Source organism: Crotalus tigris, unplaced genomic scaffold, assembly GCF_016545835.1.
Source record: "Crotalus tigris isolate CLP2741 ecotype Arizona unplaced genomic scaffold, ASM1654583v1 scf7180000017744.3724543626:3957646, whole genome shotgun sequence".
Lineage (NCBI taxonomy): Eukaryota > Metazoa > Chordata > Lepidosauria > Squamata > Viperidae > Crotalus > Crotalus tigris.
In genome coordinates this window covers 3,775,154-3,794,590 of record NW_024096611.1, presented here as the reverse complement: position 1 = coordinate 3,794,590, position 19,437 = coordinate 3,775,154, and the positions used below count along the sequence as shown (strand labels likewise).

The window sequence follows — 19,437 nt, the reverse complement described above, 5'->3', positions numbered from 1 at the left end:
CTTCCTTAACATTTAAAATAGTTAAAATAGCTATATATTCTGAACAACTCTTTTGAAGAATTTAAATAGCCCTAATAACAAAAATTAATTGTTATTTCTTTAAAAAAAATACTCCATAGCACCTCAATCAATTCATTTCAGAAAAATCAATCAATAAATAATTCAATAGCTGTAAAAATGAAATATTTTATATTCTGGTATTGTTAAAACTAATTTACAGTATTAGAAAAATCAATTATAAGAAGTTTACTTTAAAAAGTAATCTCCCCTCTCCTTAGCTTCAAACCCAGGGCTTTTTTTGTCAGAACGCAGTTCCAGCACCTTTTTTCGATGGATTTTCCAGAGTTCTCTTCCTACTGTTTCCCTTCACTATCCGTGTTTGTTTTTGAAAATGCCCTGCTGGCAATACGGTGCGAGTGGGGTTCCCTCCGGTGCTGTCTGCCTCCTCTAGGAGGAGCCATGAGGTGCCGGACCATGACAACCAGAGCGTGGCTTGATTGGCTGGGTCGGATCATGTGGTGTGGAAGCCGATGGTGGTGGTAGGAGACATATAAACATGGAGGCCATCTTTCACGAGAGGGTGAGTGAGCCTTTTGCCTTCCTTTACAGAAGCTGGGGTGTGAGGTTAAAAAGAGGCGAAGTGAGAGGAAAGAAAGGCGGCTGGTGTGGAAGCTTGCCCGACAGCGAAACTTTGCTGTTTCAGTTCCTTGGGTAGTTCAATGGCTGGGATGTCACCGAAAATCTATTTTTAGTCTTTTATACTTTATATTCAAACTGCAGAGGGGAAGAATAAGAATAAAGCCAATGTCTTGTGATTTGGAGGCATTAATAATATATATTAATTATGTATTGGTCAGATGTAAAGATAGACCTACAATATGAGGTTCAATCAGATCTATTTATTAAATTGGATTTAACTTAAAGGTAAATTAAAAGTAATCTGTTCACTGACAAAGTTTCAACTTTAATTTGTTTCAAGTCAATATCCATATTAAACTCCAAATGTAAATTTTTCCACCTTGTTTGACAACTTCTTAAAAATAATTCAATCTTTTGCAAGCAACCAAATTTTGTTTTACTGGGCCAATTTCATTCCACATAGAAAGCTGACATGGTAAATGTCCCAAAAGATTAATAAAATACCTTCTTGTAATTTAAAGCCACACAGCGCATGGTAACATTAATAGTATTAACTTACCTTGAATAAAATCCTAGTCTTTTAGATACACTAAAAATCGAAGGGTTGTTTTTTTTTCAACTACAAAGGTAAACCTTATAGGGTAGGCAAGGCGGGTTGTATGACATGTGTGAGTTCCGGCACCATTTTTATTTTTCTCAAAAAAAGCACTGTTCAAAGCTATCTACCTCCTTCCCACAAAAAGGCCAATTTCTAGAATTTAACTCAAGCAACTTTAACCACTGACAGAGATAAACAATGGATAGTAGGGGCTTTCTATATATATATATATATATATATATATATATATATATATATATATATAAAAATGCTAAATCATAGTTTAGTGCTGAATATAAGAGCCAAAATGTGTTCTCATCTGGCTTGGCTGGTTTTCAATTACAGCAAACTAGTAAAACTCTTTAACTACTTTATCATAGAAAACAAACTTCATAAAATGTATTTGTATCCTTCCAACTACTTTTTGCAGTTCTGTCAGTAAAGAGAGTTGAACTGGAATATCAAAACAAGGGTGGGCAACCTGTGACTGCACACAGCCTCCACATAGCTCCAAACCTCATTTCTGTAGCTCCAAACGAGGTCCTGTATTACCTATAACATAATCTTATTCTACTCAATTTTAATCTGAATGTAAAAAAGAAATGCTGCTTATACAACAAATTTTAATAAATTAACAATTAAGTCCTGTGGCTATTAAGAACATAACTGGTTTGCTAGATCAGGCAAAAGCCCATAAAATGTAGCTTTTTAAAAATCAAATGAGAAATATCTAGCTCCTGTTATTGTTCCCTTTGAACTGTATTTAGAGCATACCGCCCCCAATCTCAAGACAAATAGCCTTTTTACAGTTAGTACTAAGTTTGTTCAGTGCATCAACAAAAGTGTTGTCTGTCCATGGACACCCATGTGCTGACAGTCAGTTTTTGAAGTAACTATTTCAAAGCTTTAAGGAGGGACTTTTTAACCCTTTACAGAAGGATATTTCAATCAGGTTAATTTTGAAAAGCAAAGCTTTCAAACATACTTTTGCTCAGTCAATTCATTATTATATTTAAAGTGATTGTGCTGTTTTAAACCACTCTAAAAATATTGCAAAATAAAAGAAATCCAGGCTGATAGGAACAAGTAGCTGACCTTGGCTACTCTTGACCAATTAAATTCTGTTCAGTCAGGTCTGATTCATATTTGGACAGGAAGCTATCAGGAAATACTAAGGATGCAGGTTAGAGTGGGAAGTTGAAAAAAAACTTGGCAAGAAAGCATCGGCAAACAAATTCCGTATTTTTGCCAACCAAGGTACATGGAAATGTCCAAACAACTCAAAAACTGAAAAATTGAGCTGTTACTTTAAGCAAAGAGAATTGGAATTGACTGAAGAGAACTAAGAACACAGATAGAGATGTATATACCCAAGCTATCAGGCCCAAAGAACCAAGAATGACATGTACAGTTACTTCTGAGTAGTTCTTTATTATTGTTCAGCTATTAACAAACTCTTGTCACACTAGAGCAACTATCTGCAATAACTATTACATATATTCTGTGAACTCCCGGGGGAAGGGGAGATTTGCCATCTTTGCCCTTTTCCTGCTTTCCAGAAATTCCAAACTGGGAAAGAGCCCCTCCCTCCTGCAACTCTGGATTACATTCCATCACATAAACACTAGGAAACTGGACAACAGCACTGCAGTAGATTGCAGTAGATTATGTGCAGAACTGCCCTAACTCATTTTCTCATGCATCATCCAGCTTTTGGCAATGTATGTAAAATAATGCTAACCTATTTGGATCTATCTGCAGGATACTTTTATAAAATCCTTAGAAACTCAGAAAGTAATGTTTTTAAGAACATGAGTTATAAATAATAGATTCTTACCTTTATTCCTAGATGTTATTGTTAGACAGAAAATTTAATGCTAATCACAAATCTATATAAATCTATTTAATAAACAAAAATCCAGATTTCTGAATCACAGGCAGCAAACCACTTCAACAAGGGAAGTTTTTAAAAAAGTTAACTATGAACTTCCTTCTTCTGATTGTATATGTCAAATCATTAATAGAGCAGGCTTTTCTATTGTAAAGGATTATACATTTTGTCTGCTAAAGTGGCTTCCAGAAGAGCTTGAGATTAATTTAAAAAAAAACCTGGGAATATAGGTATTTTAATTCATCTGGGGAGGGGGAATAATTCCTTCTCTTCCCCCCTCTTCTGGGCATTTATGTTTTCCTTCAATCTTCCTTAATTTCTAGGGCCCAGCCAGATTGACTAGGGGCAATTGAACACCTGCCCTGTTCCTTGGAAGCTTGTGTGTTCTGACTAGCTCTGCCATAATGATCATGGCCATATGTGGAAATTGAGCAGAGTGACTAAAGTTACCTTAGCTAGTGATAAGAGAAACAACATGCATACAAACTTAAAATCAAAAGTAAACACAGATTTGTTCCTGCCATAGCTAGCAACATTAATAGAGGGTTGCAAATAAAAGAATGGACGCACAGTAAATGAATAGTTAATCCTACACTGGAAAATCAGAAAAGTTGGAAGATGTGCACATTGTCTTTAATGACAATTTCACCATTTATTTTAAAATGCAGGATCCCACATATAGTCAGTGGAAGGAAGTAATTCCCTTCCCCCAATAAGCCTATCACATTTACACCTATGACATTTAAAACAGTTCTGTATACCCGAATACAGAGATCTACACATGTAAGTGGTTCTTTACATAGCTTGGTCTATAACTACTTAGGGATCTTAGCTCAAAAACAGAATTCTGAAATTGGTTCTCGAAATCCACGTAGAAATTTAATCAGTGCCAGGATAAAAGGTAAAAAAAATCAGATATGTATTTTTGTATTGACCACAACTATCAGACAAGAAGATAAAAAACCTTGACATTGATCAAATTCTGACAGCATTTATTTTGAGGCTTATCTTCAAGAGAATGATTACATTTAGAATAGTGCTAATTAGAATAGTGTTAATGTATGCTTAGATACTAATACAGCAAGACTGATCACAGATTAACAACAGAAAAAGAGTGGGTCATAGAGGTACTCTCATCATTATATTTAAATGAAATTAAAACTTTTTTTTAATTGAGGAAAAAATAAAATATAAGACAGACTGTCATGGATTAGTATTAGTTTATTTTATTACTCATTGCAGAGATGACATTTCAATATAGCTTAAAAATTTGACAGTTTTTAAAAATGACATATATTTCTTAGCTACTATGAAATAATGTGAAAGTTGCAGTTTCTATGTTGTTTATGCTATAACATATTATAAAGTATATTAAAGGTGGCTGTATTTATTTTGAACGTTACCCTTTCAGTTAACATCTAAATCTCTTTAATGTATAACATGCCATATTAATAACAGGCACAAAGGCCTACTAAACTAAGGAATTTATGTTAAGCTTTTACATTGTTTTAAATAATTATTTATTGGAGTCTGGCTATACGTATTATGTATGGTTACAATAGTATTAAATTAAGATTCTTTTAGAATGGATGGCCATAATAAATGCAATTCAACAAATAAAATTAGTTCATATTTATTCCTACATTTAATTATTGGAATTATTTCTTCCTATTCTATTGATTTAGGAAAATTTTGCTGCTGAATTAGTTCAGTCAATGGAAAAGCTAATGTAGATTACCTTTTTAATATAAGCAAGGCTAAATCTGACTATTGGTCATTTTTAAGCTATCAACAGCTAGTTAATAACTCTATAGATAACTGTTTAAATAATGTGCAAGTTCCTTTCTATCACAAGTTCTTTGAAAACCACATCTTGAAGAATTCAGTTTTTAATACCATTTCATAAGACAGGTAGCCAAAATTAGATGGATCATTTTATGTTTTTCAACTAGTTAAGGAATCTGTTTATATAATTAGAAATAAATATTGTATTTACAATATAGATTTATATATGCATTCTCAGAAATATGTTCTAGATTGAAATATCATTAAGTTTGTTCCCCATGTATAAAAGATTGTACACTTAGTATAATTTCTAATACTTCAGATTCCCTATCATCCTTAGTTTTTTAAATTAATCATTTGAATTGTACATGGCAAATGTAATTATTTTTCCATATAAGAAAGCTGAGATTAGCACACATTTTATGTAGTCATGAATGTGGAACCCATGCCACTGCTTCAGATAAAATAAATTATTTTCCTGCTTTAGGATATATTTTTAAGAATTAAAACTGGATTGTTTAACAGAAAAACAATATATTTTAGAACAAAGTTGTATATGGGACTCAAAAATATTGTTTAAAATTTAATTTTTATCTTTATGTAGATTTGGTATTTTATATGAAAAGTTTTTCTGAATGTTTTATTTTCTATAACATAAACTGCTTCAAAAAATAACTCCAAGTGTATGACAATGCAGAATACCTTTGATTATAGAAATGTTAAAAGAAAGTGAAGATAATCATTTTCAGTCTGAAATGAAGTGATAGTAATTTTAAAGATAACCACATACGCAATACAGTAAGATTAGATTTTCCTGTTACAAATATTAACTGTTTTTTCTAAGATAGAGGGAGAAAATTCTTTTAATGTTATACATTTCATTTAGGTGAAATAGAAGACACTAAAATATCTGTAATGGTGTAAATTTTAAGGATCAATTTTCTTCTTTAAATATTTGATTTAGAAATCTAGCTAAACTGCTCCAGTTCCAAAATAATAAAGAGAAGGAAATGTGGTGGCTACATTAACAACAAGCAGAATTTTCTGAAACTGCATTGTTCTTGAATACAAGCTTCATGGTAAAATAAGAATATCTGCAGTTTCAATTCTTCAACAAACATATGCTATAGCTAAAGCTCCAATCTGAAGTTGATTTGTATGGATTATTTGGCAGAAGTAATAATTTCCACTCATGCTTAACAAGGGAAAGAGCTTGATGTACTAAGTAATTATTCCATATATACCCCAGAATGGCTATAGTTTGCTGAATGAGGAAAGAAAGTTGACCGAGTCACACAACTACAGAAGAGTCAGATTCATTGAAGGAGGCTTATTTTGTTCACTATTTTAAATTTACCCTGCTTATTATGAAAAACAACTATTAGTCATACGAAAAGGCACAATTTAGAGGTCAATTCTCAGAAAACCATGTCTGAGTCATCTTTCTGCAAGAAGAACAGCTAGAAGAAAACAGGGCGGAGAATGGGAGAATAGTCTGCCATCTGTCAAGAACCTGTTATTTAAATTCTGTCTGGTTTAGTTATGTTCTCAGCTTATCTATTGCTCTTAGAAGATTTAAAGGAAAAGCCCTTTTGGGAGAAGCCTGCTGATACTACAAAATGACTGGAGTATTTAAAAATAAAAGAAGAAAGTTTGATCAGCACCTTCTCTTCTTTTTAGAATCTTTGCAATTCAACAATCCCTTAAGATTTCTCTGAACACTCAAAAAAAGCCAGTAACAAAAGGAACTTAGGCAAAAAGAAAGGGAAACACATTTAATTTGAAATTCCATGTTAAAATACCAGTTAATTAGAGCTTAGTCCTTACTGGGCACAGGGTAGCACACAGGAACTCTAATGTGCTTTGAACAAGCACAAATGAGAGCTCAAGTTTCCACTGGAAAGCTGCAGTAAGATAATAAAAGAGATCAGCAGCTCTCCTGCCTCTTACTTCTGCAAAAGGAGATTAACACAGTTCCTACAGGTCACTTTTCGTTGATCTCATCTCCATTTTTTTTAAATTGTCCCCAGACACTCATATATGAAGCTAATGCATCTTAATATGTAATCTTTTTTCAAATTAAATATATTGCACTGAAAATTCGAATAGCTGTTAATGCCACTTCAAATGAGAGGCACAATTTGGCCCCATTTCAGTTTTTCACAGCTGCTAATGGGGATGGGAAAAGAGCAAGAAAAAAGCCTATGGGGGAAGGGAGTCTGGATGGCAGTAAGATTTAATATTTCTGACAGCATTATAATGATGTGCAATAAATGTCAGTGTTACAACTGTCACTTAAAAACTCAGCCACAAGCACGCTTCAGAAAAAAAAGAAAATCGAGTCCCCAAAGGTACCCACAACCTATTTTCTCCCACACACATTTAATGGCAGCGATAGGCCAAAGGGAAAAGAATAGCAAAGCCCATAAATAAATGACAGCTCAGCAGAATCTGTTTCATCTGGGAACAGCCGGCACTGGTCACGGCCAGCTCCTGAGGTACAAGCTGGCACCGACACCCAGAAAGGCGACTTTCTTGGGTAAATGCCATTTTTTAAAGATGGCATCAACCCCAGGCAGCGTCACCCTCATGTCTTTCGGCCTGAAAGCAGCTGCGGCTGGGGAAACTTTGTATCCCGCAAAAGTTTTCTTTTTAAAGCAAGGAAACTAGAAGAACAGGGAAACAGACTTTAGGAAAAGTTAAGGCTTCGGACGTATTCGGCAGCCGTAAAAGGAAACTGAAGGGAACCCTTCTCTTCAACAGAACCGAAATTGGCTCCCGCAGTTGCTTTCCCTCAACCCTCTTTTCCTCCAGCCCCATCGGAGGAGGCAAGCCTTTGCCTCTGTAGGAAGGTTACTGCCGCTTCCCATCAGTTAGTTCTCTATTTTTTAAAACAGGGTCCTCGCTCTCCGCGCTGCTCTACAACTCCAGGGAAATCCCCGAGGGTCACCGACCCCCTACCGCGGCGAAGCGTCGCTTTCTTCGGTGGTTAAGACCAGGTTAACCGGGGCTCTCCTCACCTTGCTCCCCTGGTAGTTCTCCAGTGCTCGAAAGGCGGTCTCAGTCAGTTTGACATGCAGCACCGTGATATTGTCCTGCGTGACTCTGCCGCAGGACACGCCATACCTGCCCCCTTCCCGCAGCGACGCCATTTTACGCCACCTCTCGCCCCACAGCCACCGCCGGGGCCGCGAAGCCGCCACCGGAGGTTGCTGCTGTTGCTGCTGCCGCTACAGCCACTTCGCCAGCAACAGCCATCCTGCCGCTGACGTACCAGGCAACGCGCAGCCGCCGCCGCTGCCACCACCGCCGCCGCACCCCGCCCACTCAGCCGAGCAGCAGCCTCACCAACCCTTCCCCGACACCCCAGGAGCGCCGCCCCCTTTCCCCACGCGCCCGGCCCGTAGCCTGGCCGCGGCACGCACGACCCATCCCACGCGCAGGCGCCAGGCCCAACACTCTTTGCGACTCCGCGCGGAGGGTCTTACACGAGGTCAGCGAGGGGGGGGAAGGTGGGGCTTCCTGGCGACGTCAGTTCATACGGTATTTGATCACGTTTATATCATTGATGCTTGGGATTGAGTCACCTGTATTATGTACGCTTGGTCTGAGTTGACCTGTGTTATGTGGGCTCCCGTTTCCTTCGCTACTCCGGTGCCGGGATCAGTTGTAAAACCTTTGCAGCCTAGCTTCCTCCTAGAGCAGATCTCTAAAATTTTAAATTGGGGGTCAACTTGTCTGAAATGGTACCGGTATAGGGTCTCCTGCTTGACCAGGAGGTTGGACCAGAAGACCTCCAAGGTCCCTTCCAGCTCTATTCTGATTGAACTTCAGAGCAGCATTCCCCTTTATTGCATCTTTTGCAGCAGCACACCTTATGTGATTAGGACTACTATATTAAACCCCTGAAAAGTGCCTTCTGCGTCGTGTGTTTTTCTTTCTGAAGTTCAGGTGCCATTATTCCCTGCCACACACGTGTAGAATTCCATGTGGAGTGACCTCCTGACTAGGCAAGGTGTATGTGCACAGCCCTCCCTTTCTAAATCATTCTTGCTAAATGAAAAAACGTTGTGACTCCTTGAAAAGTAACAATTGTATCATTGTGCATACTTTTGTGAATTGATAATGTATACTTAAAGTGTCATAAAACTCTTCTTTGCTGCAAAAAAGTAAGGGCTCCCTCATGTACATGGTTCACTTGGGTGAAAATAGGTATGAGGCAAGGTAGGAGTACCATGACTAAACTAGGAGTGCCACCACGGTGTCCGCATATATCCAAAAGTGTATAGAAGATGTCTGTGTCCTGAAAAGCATTGTTGTGAGGGCGAATGAAAAACCGTGATTTACTTATGAGGTCCGCAAGATGCTGAAAGCACGGAATGTGGCTTTTAATGCTGGCACTTAGAACAGCCAGAGCAAATCTGAAAAGTGCCATAAACGGTGCAAAGGAAGCCCCCATTGCCAGAAAATTCAGAACTTTTTTCAGGACCCAACAAACACCAGGTTAATGTGGCAAGGGATCCAGGCCATCATGGATTACAAGGTGACTCCATCGAGATGCAAGGAGGACACAGACTTCCTAAAGAAACTGAATTCATTTTTTGGTAGATTTGAGGCATCAAATAATACTCCTGCTAGGAAAGCTGTGCCCCATCCTGATGAGCAAGTGCTAAGTTTTGATGTCACCTCTGTCCGGAAAACATTGCAGAAAGTTAACATTAGGAAAGCAGCAGGTCCAGATAACATTCCTGAATGTGTCCTCAAGGAATGCACAGAGGAGCTGGCTTGTGTTCTCGCAGATATTTTTGATCTCTCATTGCAGCAGGCAGTGGTCCCATCGTGTTTTAAGACAGCCATCATCTTGCCAGTGCCAAAAAAGTCCAAAATTACAGGACTCAATGATTACTGTCCGGTTGCACTGACATCCACCATTATGAAATGCTTTGAGAAGCTGATAAAGGACATTATTGTATCTAGCCTCCTGCCAGCATTTGACCCCCTTTAATTTGCCTACCAACCAAATCGCTCTACAGAGGATGCTATTTCTTCCATTCTCCATCTGAGTTTGAAGCACTTAGAGGAAAGAAATGCTCATGTGCATTTGTTGTTTGTCGACTTCAGTTCAGTGTTTAACACAATTATTCCCCAGCATCTAGTAGACAAACGGGGCCCAGGCTTAAACACCCCTTTGTGCAACTGGATTGTTGATTTTCTTACCAACAGGCCCCAATATGTGCGAGTTGGAACAAATACTTCTAATACCATTTCCTTGAGCACAGGTTCTCCTCAGGGCTGCATCTTAAGTCTGCTGCTGTTCACCCTGTTGACCCATGACTGTTGTGCTAGGTTTGCCACCAACCATATTGTGAAGATCGCAGATGATACAACAGTAGTGGGCCTTATTCGTGATGACAAGATGGAAGCTTACCGCAAGGAGGTTGAGGAGGTTGGTGAACTAGTGTAAGGAAAACAGCCTAGTTTTAAATACCAGAAAAACCAAAGAAGTCATTGTTGATTTCAGAAAAGGCAGCCACAGCCATACATCTCTGTGCATAAATGAGTCACCAGTGGAGATGGTTACCAGCATCAAATTCCTAGGTGTGCAGCTAATGAGTAGACTGGTTTGGTTGCTCAACAGTGAGAAACTGGTAAAGTGGGCACAGCAGCATCTGCATTTTCTGCGCTGCAAGAGAAAAGCAGATCTTCCTTCCCCTGTACTGATCACTTTCTACAGGGGGACAATCGAGAGCATCCTGTCATACAGCATCACAGTCTGGTTTGGAGGCATCACTGCTTCAGACAGGAAGGCGGTACAGAGAGTAGTGAGAATGGCCGAAAAGATCATTGGCAGTTCCCTCCCTCCCATCCAGGACATAGCACAGAAGTGCTGCTTGAGCAGGGTCCATAAGATTATCTGGGACACTACACATCCTCTTTACGACCTTTTTTCCTTGTTACCGTCTGGAAGGAGGCTTCGTGGTATCCGAAGCAGAACATCCAGATTCAGCCAGAGTTTCATTCCATACAGCATTAACCTTGCAAACTCTAAAGCTTCCCCCTTCCATTATATATTCAAGATGGACAGTATTTAATATTTATTTGTTAGGTATATGTAGGGGTGTGGGTCTATACATATGTTGTATATAGTATGTTTTTAGGGCGTGTCATGACCGTGTTTCACTTTGAGAGTGGGCAACTAAATTTCATTTTTGATTGGTGCCGTTTTGCCCACAGTAAAAAAAAATGACAATAAAGGTTATCTTATCACTCTCAGGGTTGTTTTTTCAGTAGTACAACCTTATTCCTCAGTGCATGCGTTTATCTTTTTTTAATGTGTGTGTGTTTTTTTGGCGGGGAGGGAGGTTATATTAAGTATTAAGGCATCACAGAGCAATCCCCCCTCTGTTTGTAAGTGGATTACTTTCATATTACTAAATTTGTTTATTCTAAAGTAACCTCATTCTTCTTGGTGAACTTGTGATGATGCCCCAGTATGGGGCAATCTCTCTGATATGACAGACTCCGTTATTTTCTTCCTTTGTATCTGATGAAAATAAGACTGTGCATATATTTCCTTTTTATTCCTTTTATTCATTTCTGTTTTCTTCATTGTTTTGTTATAATGGAGATATCTATTTTGGATAAAAAATACGGAAGCAGCAAATATTTAATAAATAAACAATAGGTCTGTGCAGATAATGTGTTTAGAATTACAGTTTAAATGATCACTAGAATTAACTCTTTCCAGCCTACAGTAGTGGCCAAAATTGTGGAAACGTTTTGAGAAAATTGTACATTTGAGGTTTGATGGCTAATAACACCACTTTTATGGGAGTAGTACCATAAAATTATATATCAGTGGAAAGATAATTTAATTAAGAATGTAATGCAACATAGCTTGTTCAATTATCTGTATTCTATGAAAAGTTATAGCCAAATAACCAGAAAAAGGAAGCACAAATTGCTTAGGTTGATATCAGATAGCTTTCCTTCATCTGATTGTAGCCAATGAGCATGTGTGTTTTTAGAGAGCCAATCAGGCATCATCTTGTTTTGGCAATGAGCCAATCAGATCACAATAGGATTCAGTTATTGATGTCATGTATTGAATCTGACAGGAGGACATTTGTCAGTGTGTTTGATTGCTATCAAGTTGGCTGGGGTTTTTTTTGTGTTCTTTCATTTAGTGATCTTGTAAAACGTAATAAAATTAAAGTAATGGTGCAAAGAGTTGATTGGTCGCCCAGAAAGTAATGTAAAATAATATTATTAAGTGAACAAGGCTACAGTTATAAAGAAATTAGAAGAAAAATTGGTGGAAACTTAACCAGAGGTGGCATTTCTAAGTTTTTGAAGAGGTATAAGAAGACTCAGTCACTACAAAACCACACTAGTAAAGGCAGGAAAAGGTGCACAACAGTAAGTGATGATAGAATAATTAAGAGAGTGTGCCTACATGACAGAAGAAAATCATCTGGGTGTATACAGGATGAAATGGCACAATGCAATGTGAAGTTGAGTGCAAGGACTGTTTGGCACCGACTGCAGGAATTTGGCCTAAAATCTAGAATTCCATGAAAAAAGCCACTTTTATCTCTCAAACAAGGTTGAAAAGACTAAACTGGGCTAAAACCCATGTTACCTGGACAGAGGAACAGTGGGACAGTGTGATTTGGAGTAATGAAACCAAGATCTCCCTGTTTGGTAGTGATGGCATAAAATACATAAGAAGAAGAATCGGAGAAGATTTGCATCCTGATTGCATTACATGTACCGTGAAACACCCAGTCAGTGTTACGATCTGGGGTTGTATGACGTCAAAAGGTGTGGACAGAATTTGTGTGATTAATGGGAATATAAATGGCCAAAAATACATTAATGAAATACTTGAGCGCAAACTGAAGCCTTCCTCACATGATCTTTTCCAAGACAATGAAGCATTTATATTCCAACAGGATTCAGCTCCATGTCATGTTGCTGCTGTGTGCAAAAAGTAGTTTCAAGATAATCATATTCCACTGCTGGAATGGCCTGGGAAAAGCCCAGACCTTAACCCAATTGAAAATCTATGGAGCCGGCTGAAGAAACCTGTTAGTCAGAAGTGACCCAGCAATAAAACCCAGTTAATTGAAGCAATCATTCAATCTTGGTTTCACATTATAATAGCTGCAGAACTAAAGGAATTGGTTCATTCCATGGGAAGACGTTGTAAAGCAGTCATTCATGCTAAAGGTTACCCACTAAGTATTAAATGACATGGTGATAATTTTTATATATCTCATTTTTTCAACGTGTTTCACTTTTCTTCTTTATAACTGCTATTCTAATAGCAAAATCTTCATAAAAGTTATTGCATTACATTCTTGATTAAATTATCTTTCTATTGATATATAATTTTATTGTACTAAAAAAAGTGGTGTTATTAGCTATCAAACCTGAAATGTACACTTTTCCCAAAAGGTTTCCACAATTTTGGCCACTACTGTATAGTGCTAAAGTCCTTAAATCACAGTTCAATATCATTTAAAAAAATGCTGATCCATTTTATCTTCTGCCTTAATATCTTGTGGCTTGCCAAGTCATATAGAAGTTCATATTTAACTTACCAATAATAGATTTCTTGGTGAAAGCAAAAAGTGTGCCTTCCTGTACTTAATTTAAAACCAGAATGGACTGTGGTTCTAATTCCTGTATATTGCACAGTTTTCTTCCAGTTGGCTCACTCTGCAATAGCATGTCCAATAAACCGTATGTTTTTGTGGCAATGATTGAACATGGCCAATGAATTTAAATAACAACACCATTTAAAGATCTTTAACAGGTGCATGTCTACAGAGATGTGTTTATTCTGTCTAAAACTTTTATTTGGAATAAGGATGAAAAACGCGTGTGACTTTAAATTTGCTTATTTCTACCTAAGGTTTTCCACAAGCTTTTGCTTGGCGCGGAATAGTAGTTTCTCTCCCATTGGAAGTATATAATAAAGATGAGGGGAAACATTTTCACTTATTCCTTGAAAACATAATGAAAAGCAGTATGAATGCAGCATTTCCATATGCCATGGTTTAGAGTAGACTATGATCAAGTCCGTCTAATGTACAGTTTTAAAAGATAATTTGAAGCCTATTTCAATGTCACTTGACATTGGTCCTATGATTTTTAGCCCCGGTGCCTCCACATTTTTGAACTCATTTTTCTAAGTAAAAATACTAGAAAATTACCATTATTTAATGAACAGGAGGAGAGGGATACATTCCAATTGTATTAAGTACTGTGCATCCAGTTCATCATGGTAGTTGTCTGTATCCATTTTTGAAGTACCTATGTGGTACTGAGCCAATCGCTCTCAAAATGCCTGGCATGATAGTTGCAGAGATAAAACTGGAGAAAAACTTCCTGTCATGTGCTCCTTGTAGGAAGGGTCATGGGAAGTAGAGGTAGTAAGTAATGGCTTTAACAAACAATATCTCTGAGCTTTTTAGAATTTTATTTATCTTTGGAATGGCAGCAGAAGTATCTTCCTAATGGCCTGATAAAAGCTAGAAGGAGAACTGGTGGAAAATATTTGGATATAATAAAGTTGGAAGGGCCTGTGAATCATTGACACACCCCTAGCTTCTTGAGGAAGTTTAAATAGCTTTACTGCAGTTACAGTAGAGGTAGCCATTTTGAGTAATAATTACCTGGTCATTATTCATTTCCTTCATTTTTTATAGTATGTGTTCAGGGCTTCCGCTTGGGAAAAAACAACCTCTAATTGAATTTACAAGCTGTGGTGGCACAGTGGTTAGAATGCAATATTACAGGCCAATTCTGCTGACTGCTGGTAGTCAGCAGGTTGAGTTTCACTGGCTCATGGTTGACTCAGCCTTCCATCTTTCCGAGGTTGATAAAATGAGGACCCAGATTTTTGGGGACAATATGCTGACTCTGTAAACTGCTTAGAGCAGTGGTTCTCAACCTGTGGGTCGGGACCCCATTTGGGGTCGAACGACCATTTCACGGGGGTCGCCAAACAATGCAGTCCACCATTTTTTCCCCCTTTTCCTTAGCTGTGCTACTCCCTTTTATTCTATTGGCTTTTGAAAGCCAATAGAATAGACTCTCTTGAATAGAGTCTAATTCTATTGGCTTTCAAAAGCCAATAGGAATTGTCCAGGCTGTCTCTGCCCTGCTGAGCCTGCCAAAAGTCCCATTCTGCAAACGGTGCTGCACCAGTTGAGTAGTCCTCGACTTACAACTGGTTGAGTAGTCCTCGACTTACGACCGGTTGGGGGTCACAGCATTAAAAAGGTTGAGAACCACTGGCTTAGAGAGAGCTGTAAAACACTTGTGAAGCAGTATATAAGTCTAAGTGCTATTGCTATTCCAACAAACAAACTTAGAACAGGAACTGAAAACGGGAGGGAAAACAAATAGTGAAATTGCTGCCAATTTTGCCATTTTTAAAATATGTAAGTGATGAATACTCAGTGGGGCAGTTGAACAGGATTGTCAGGCACAAAAGAGAATTAAAAATAAGTCTTTTTTTAATGGTATGGTGAGAGAAGGATAGTTATCTATGCAGTAGCATATTTGGTTGACCATAAATATTTAACTGATATTTATCTGTATGGATATTTTTCAGCTTTCAATAGAGGGTGAGATATTTGTGTCATATTTCTATCAGAATCTGACTCTATTTAAGGCCACTCATCTCACAAAAGGAGAAGGAGGCAGAATGAATTAATGAACAAATAGACAAAAATCTTGTAGAATACTCCAATTTTCCTATCTTGCCAACCTAGGGTTGCCAGTTTCATCTGAATGACTTCTGTAGGACCAGGACAAAAATAGTAATTGTATTAATAAATTTTGATTAAAATTAATTGCCTCTTAAATAAGGTCCTTTATTTATAACATTAATTATTCTTCTTGTGCATATATAAAACATTTTCTTTTGCATGCATATAACCTCAAGCGAATATGTGTTTATATGGGTGCATGCGTGTTCCTGTGTACATAATATAAAAATATCTGTTTAAATTTACACACATATGGATGCACAAATTTTTTTCTTCCATTTAAGAGAAACAGCCCCACAAAAGAATCTGAATGGAAAGGTGCTAAGAGGTAACTACTGAAAGGAAGGGAAGAAAACAGAAAGGGTAACAAAACAAGGTGGTACAGTAATAGGATGTAGGGAAGAAATATTGCCAGAGAGAAAGAGAGAAATCTTATGTAGCCATCACAAAGGGGTTAAAATGCACTAGGAAAGCAGCTGCACCCAAGAATTGGTAATCTTCTAGCTCAGTGGTTCTCAACTTTTTTAATGCCGCGACCCCAACCGGTCGTAAGTCGAGGACTATCCAACCGGTCGTAAGTCGAGGACTTTCCCTGCCCGGGAGCGCTGTGCATGCGTGGTGCTGCCCCCTGCGCCGGCCGAGGCGTAGCTGGCAAGCGGCAGAGATGGCGCAGGCCGACCACCGGCTGGGCCACCAGCTGGCCCAGTCCAAGGGAGGTAAGGCACCCACCTTTTGAAAGCCAATAGAATTAGACTCTATTCAAGAGAGTCTATTCTATTGGCTTTCAAAAGCCAATAGAATAAAAGGGAGTAGCACAGCTAAGGAAAAGGGGGAAAAAATGGCGGACTGCGTTGTTTGGTGACCCCCGTGAAATGGTCGTTCGACCCCAAATGGGGTCCCGACCCACAGGTTGAGAACCACTATTCTAGCTCATCTGTAAAGGCACCCAGACTTCAGGATCTGCACCTTTGCCCATTCAAGCTCTTTGTTTTTAAGAGCTTCTGTTCTTATCAGGGTATGCAAGGTGAATGTAGATATCTTCACTTGATAAGAGTTTTTTTAAGGAAAAATCTTCCTATGGTAAATACTGTCCTTTTAAGTTAGACATCACTCAATACAGCTAGCCTTCCTACTCCTGCACTTCAGGCTATTTTTGCTTCCTTTCTTAATTTTGTATATGGCTACGGAAAATGGGTAATGGCTAAAAAAGGTTATCAAGATCAGTATGGGTCTGAAGATAGTGACAATTTCTGTTTTGTCACACCCTCCTGTCCCGCATAGCCTGAAGAATTTTTAAAAAATGATATCTGCAAAGTTACGGTAAAAAAAAATTACTGTGGCAGCACAATGCACATAAAAAACAGTCAAAACCACCATCTTGTCTTCTTTTATCATATCTTATTTTACCATACTCTCCTATATGTACTCAGTTATGTATAAACTACATGCAAAATTCTAATTTTTCATTGATTAAAATTATTTGTGCTATGCAAACAATAGTGAATAGGTGACTCAAAGTAGTTGTATTCTGAAAGTAATGCATAATTGTTTCTTTCCATATAATTAATGCTGTAAAACTAATACATATATATTTTAATCCTTCTTCACTGTTCCTTTAACCATTCAAATACTGTCAGAAATCTGCAATGAAAATAAAATGTTTTCATGGGTAATGCTGCACAACTATTTAAGATCTCTCACATATAGCATCTATACTAAGTGTGCTCCTCTTTGAAGAGTCTTTATTTTAAATAAATATTTATTTCAAATATTTATCCCAAATCCAAACAATATCAAACAATATTGAACCATTTAAGAGACATGACACAAAAGGAAAAGATAGCAAGAGAGGAGGAAAAACAGGTTTGAGCACAAATTGCATTTTTAAAAAACAATATCTCTGGTTCTGTGATAAATGTAAAAAAATGGTGGAAGAATATCATATTTATAAAGGCACCAATGATAGCAATCTGAAGCTTGACACAGGCCAGCAAGAAAGCCTTACTGTCTATCAAAAATAACAGATATCTGGCTTTCTCCTTCCAACACATATTTGAGTAAACTGAAGCCCAGTGATTTTTGAGGAGCTTAAGGTCATTTAATTTGCTGTTGTGCTGAAGCTATAGGATCTTGGTGGCTGTAGGATAAAGCCATTCAGCCAGGATTGTGTTTGCACAAAATTGGAAAGCATTGAAAGCCCCCCCCCCCCAGAGGGTGAGGTGATTGGGAAAATACTGGAATGTGCAGAAATGAATAGACTAACAATGACAATTAAAGATAAGACAGAGTCAGACTGCTATGAAATCTGGGGAACTTTTTATGATTGGCTGAAAAGAATACGGTTAAAAGATAGTTAACATCAATTTAGATGGAAGAAGAAGGAGCAGATAAGGAGGGAGACCCAGGCGACACAGTATTGAATAACTGGAGGTTGTATAAATATTTATAGAAGTATATACCGAGAAGGTTAGATAAATAGAAGTATTAATGTAAGAGAAAATTAATCTTATTGTATATAATACAGATAGGGAAATTTGGAGAGAGGAGTTGCTTGGACATTACCCCTGAATTGTATCTGAAGAGGGATGAGAGGGAAGAAAGGAGAGGAGAGAGAAAAGAGTAAAGGAGGGGAGAAGGAAGTAGGAAGGTTGGAGGAGAAAAGGAGAAGTGGGGAGAAAGGGGAGAAGAGTGGTGAAGGAAAGAGGAGAGAAAGAAGAGGGAAATAGGGAAGAAAAGAAAGGGAGAAAGAAGATAGAGAAGAAGGAGTGTGGATACAGTGAAAGGGGAAATGAGCGAGCAACACCAAAAGTCATGTGTATGTATTTATTTCATTTAATTAAAAGTATCTTATATATGAATGTAAAAAGAATGTATGTTAACATCTGATAAATATCACGGTATATGTATGGGAAAGAGTTTGGAAATATATATATCTCCCACAAAGTGGGAGAGAACCCGTGGCTTAGAGGTTATAACATCTGCCTAACATGCAGATAGCCCAGGTTCGAATCTCAGAAGAGTAAGTTTGGCTGATGAGGGTTAAAGGAACCCGAAATAGCTATACCATTCTCTCTTTATTCTTTGTTAGCAAAAAAACCTATATATATATATATATATATATATATATATATATATATATATATATATATATATATATATTAAAAAAGGATAAAGCCATTGAGATCCCTTAGAGAATTAAATGAATTGTACTGAAATAGATTTCTTGACCCCATTTGGTCTAGCACTGCATCTTTTGGGAAGAGTGTAGACTGACCTGATAATTTCTTCTACTTTCAGAGGAGCACTTTGACTCCTTCATAATCAGTGCTTTTCTTTTTGGAGGAATTATTTTCTTAAACTCTCAGAGAAAGCCAAAAGAAAAATGTTTGCAGCGCATTCATATTCTTCTTCGTTCAAAAGAAAGTTCTAAGGCTTAGTCCAAAGCAAATATGACTAAGATTACAAACATAGATATACAGACATAGAACTATTCAAAAAAGTTTTTGTAAAACTAAAGGATGAAAGCAATCTTCTCGTCAATAACGCATGGTTAAAAATCTATTGAAATCAATATAATAAATTAAATCTTTGAGGCAGAGTGTGCAGAGTTCCATGCTGGATTACTTTATGATTTATGTCTCTTGCTGTTACCTTCTTAATTCCTATCAATACTGTATGGCGGTGAGTCCAGTTTTTTGAAATTTGAACTCCTTGTGAGTTTGAGAGAATAAACGTTTAGT

At 37.6% G+C, this 19,437-nt stretch overlaps 1 protein-coding gene across 4 annotated transcripts in view; it reads right to left on the bottom strand.

Annotated features, from left to right (window-relative positions):
- ELL2 (elongation factor for RNA polymerase II 2) overlaps positions 1-8,218 on the bottom strand; it is a 65,430-nt gene extending 57,212 nt beyond the window's left edge. For 2 of the 4 annotated variants that reach the window (XM_039340428.1, XM_039340427.1), the window contains exon 1: positions 7,934-8,218. In XM_039340428.1, the coding sequence (XP_039196362.1) occupies positions 7,934-8,065 (132 nt within the window). In that variant the 5' untranslated portion in view covers positions 8,066-8,218. Of the gene's footprint in view, positions 1-250; positions 536-7,933 lie in introns of those variants that run through there. The other 2 variants (XM_039340430.1, XM_039340429.1) reach the window with 2 other exon arrangements.
- Positions 8,219-19,437: the final 11,219 nt, after the last annotated feature.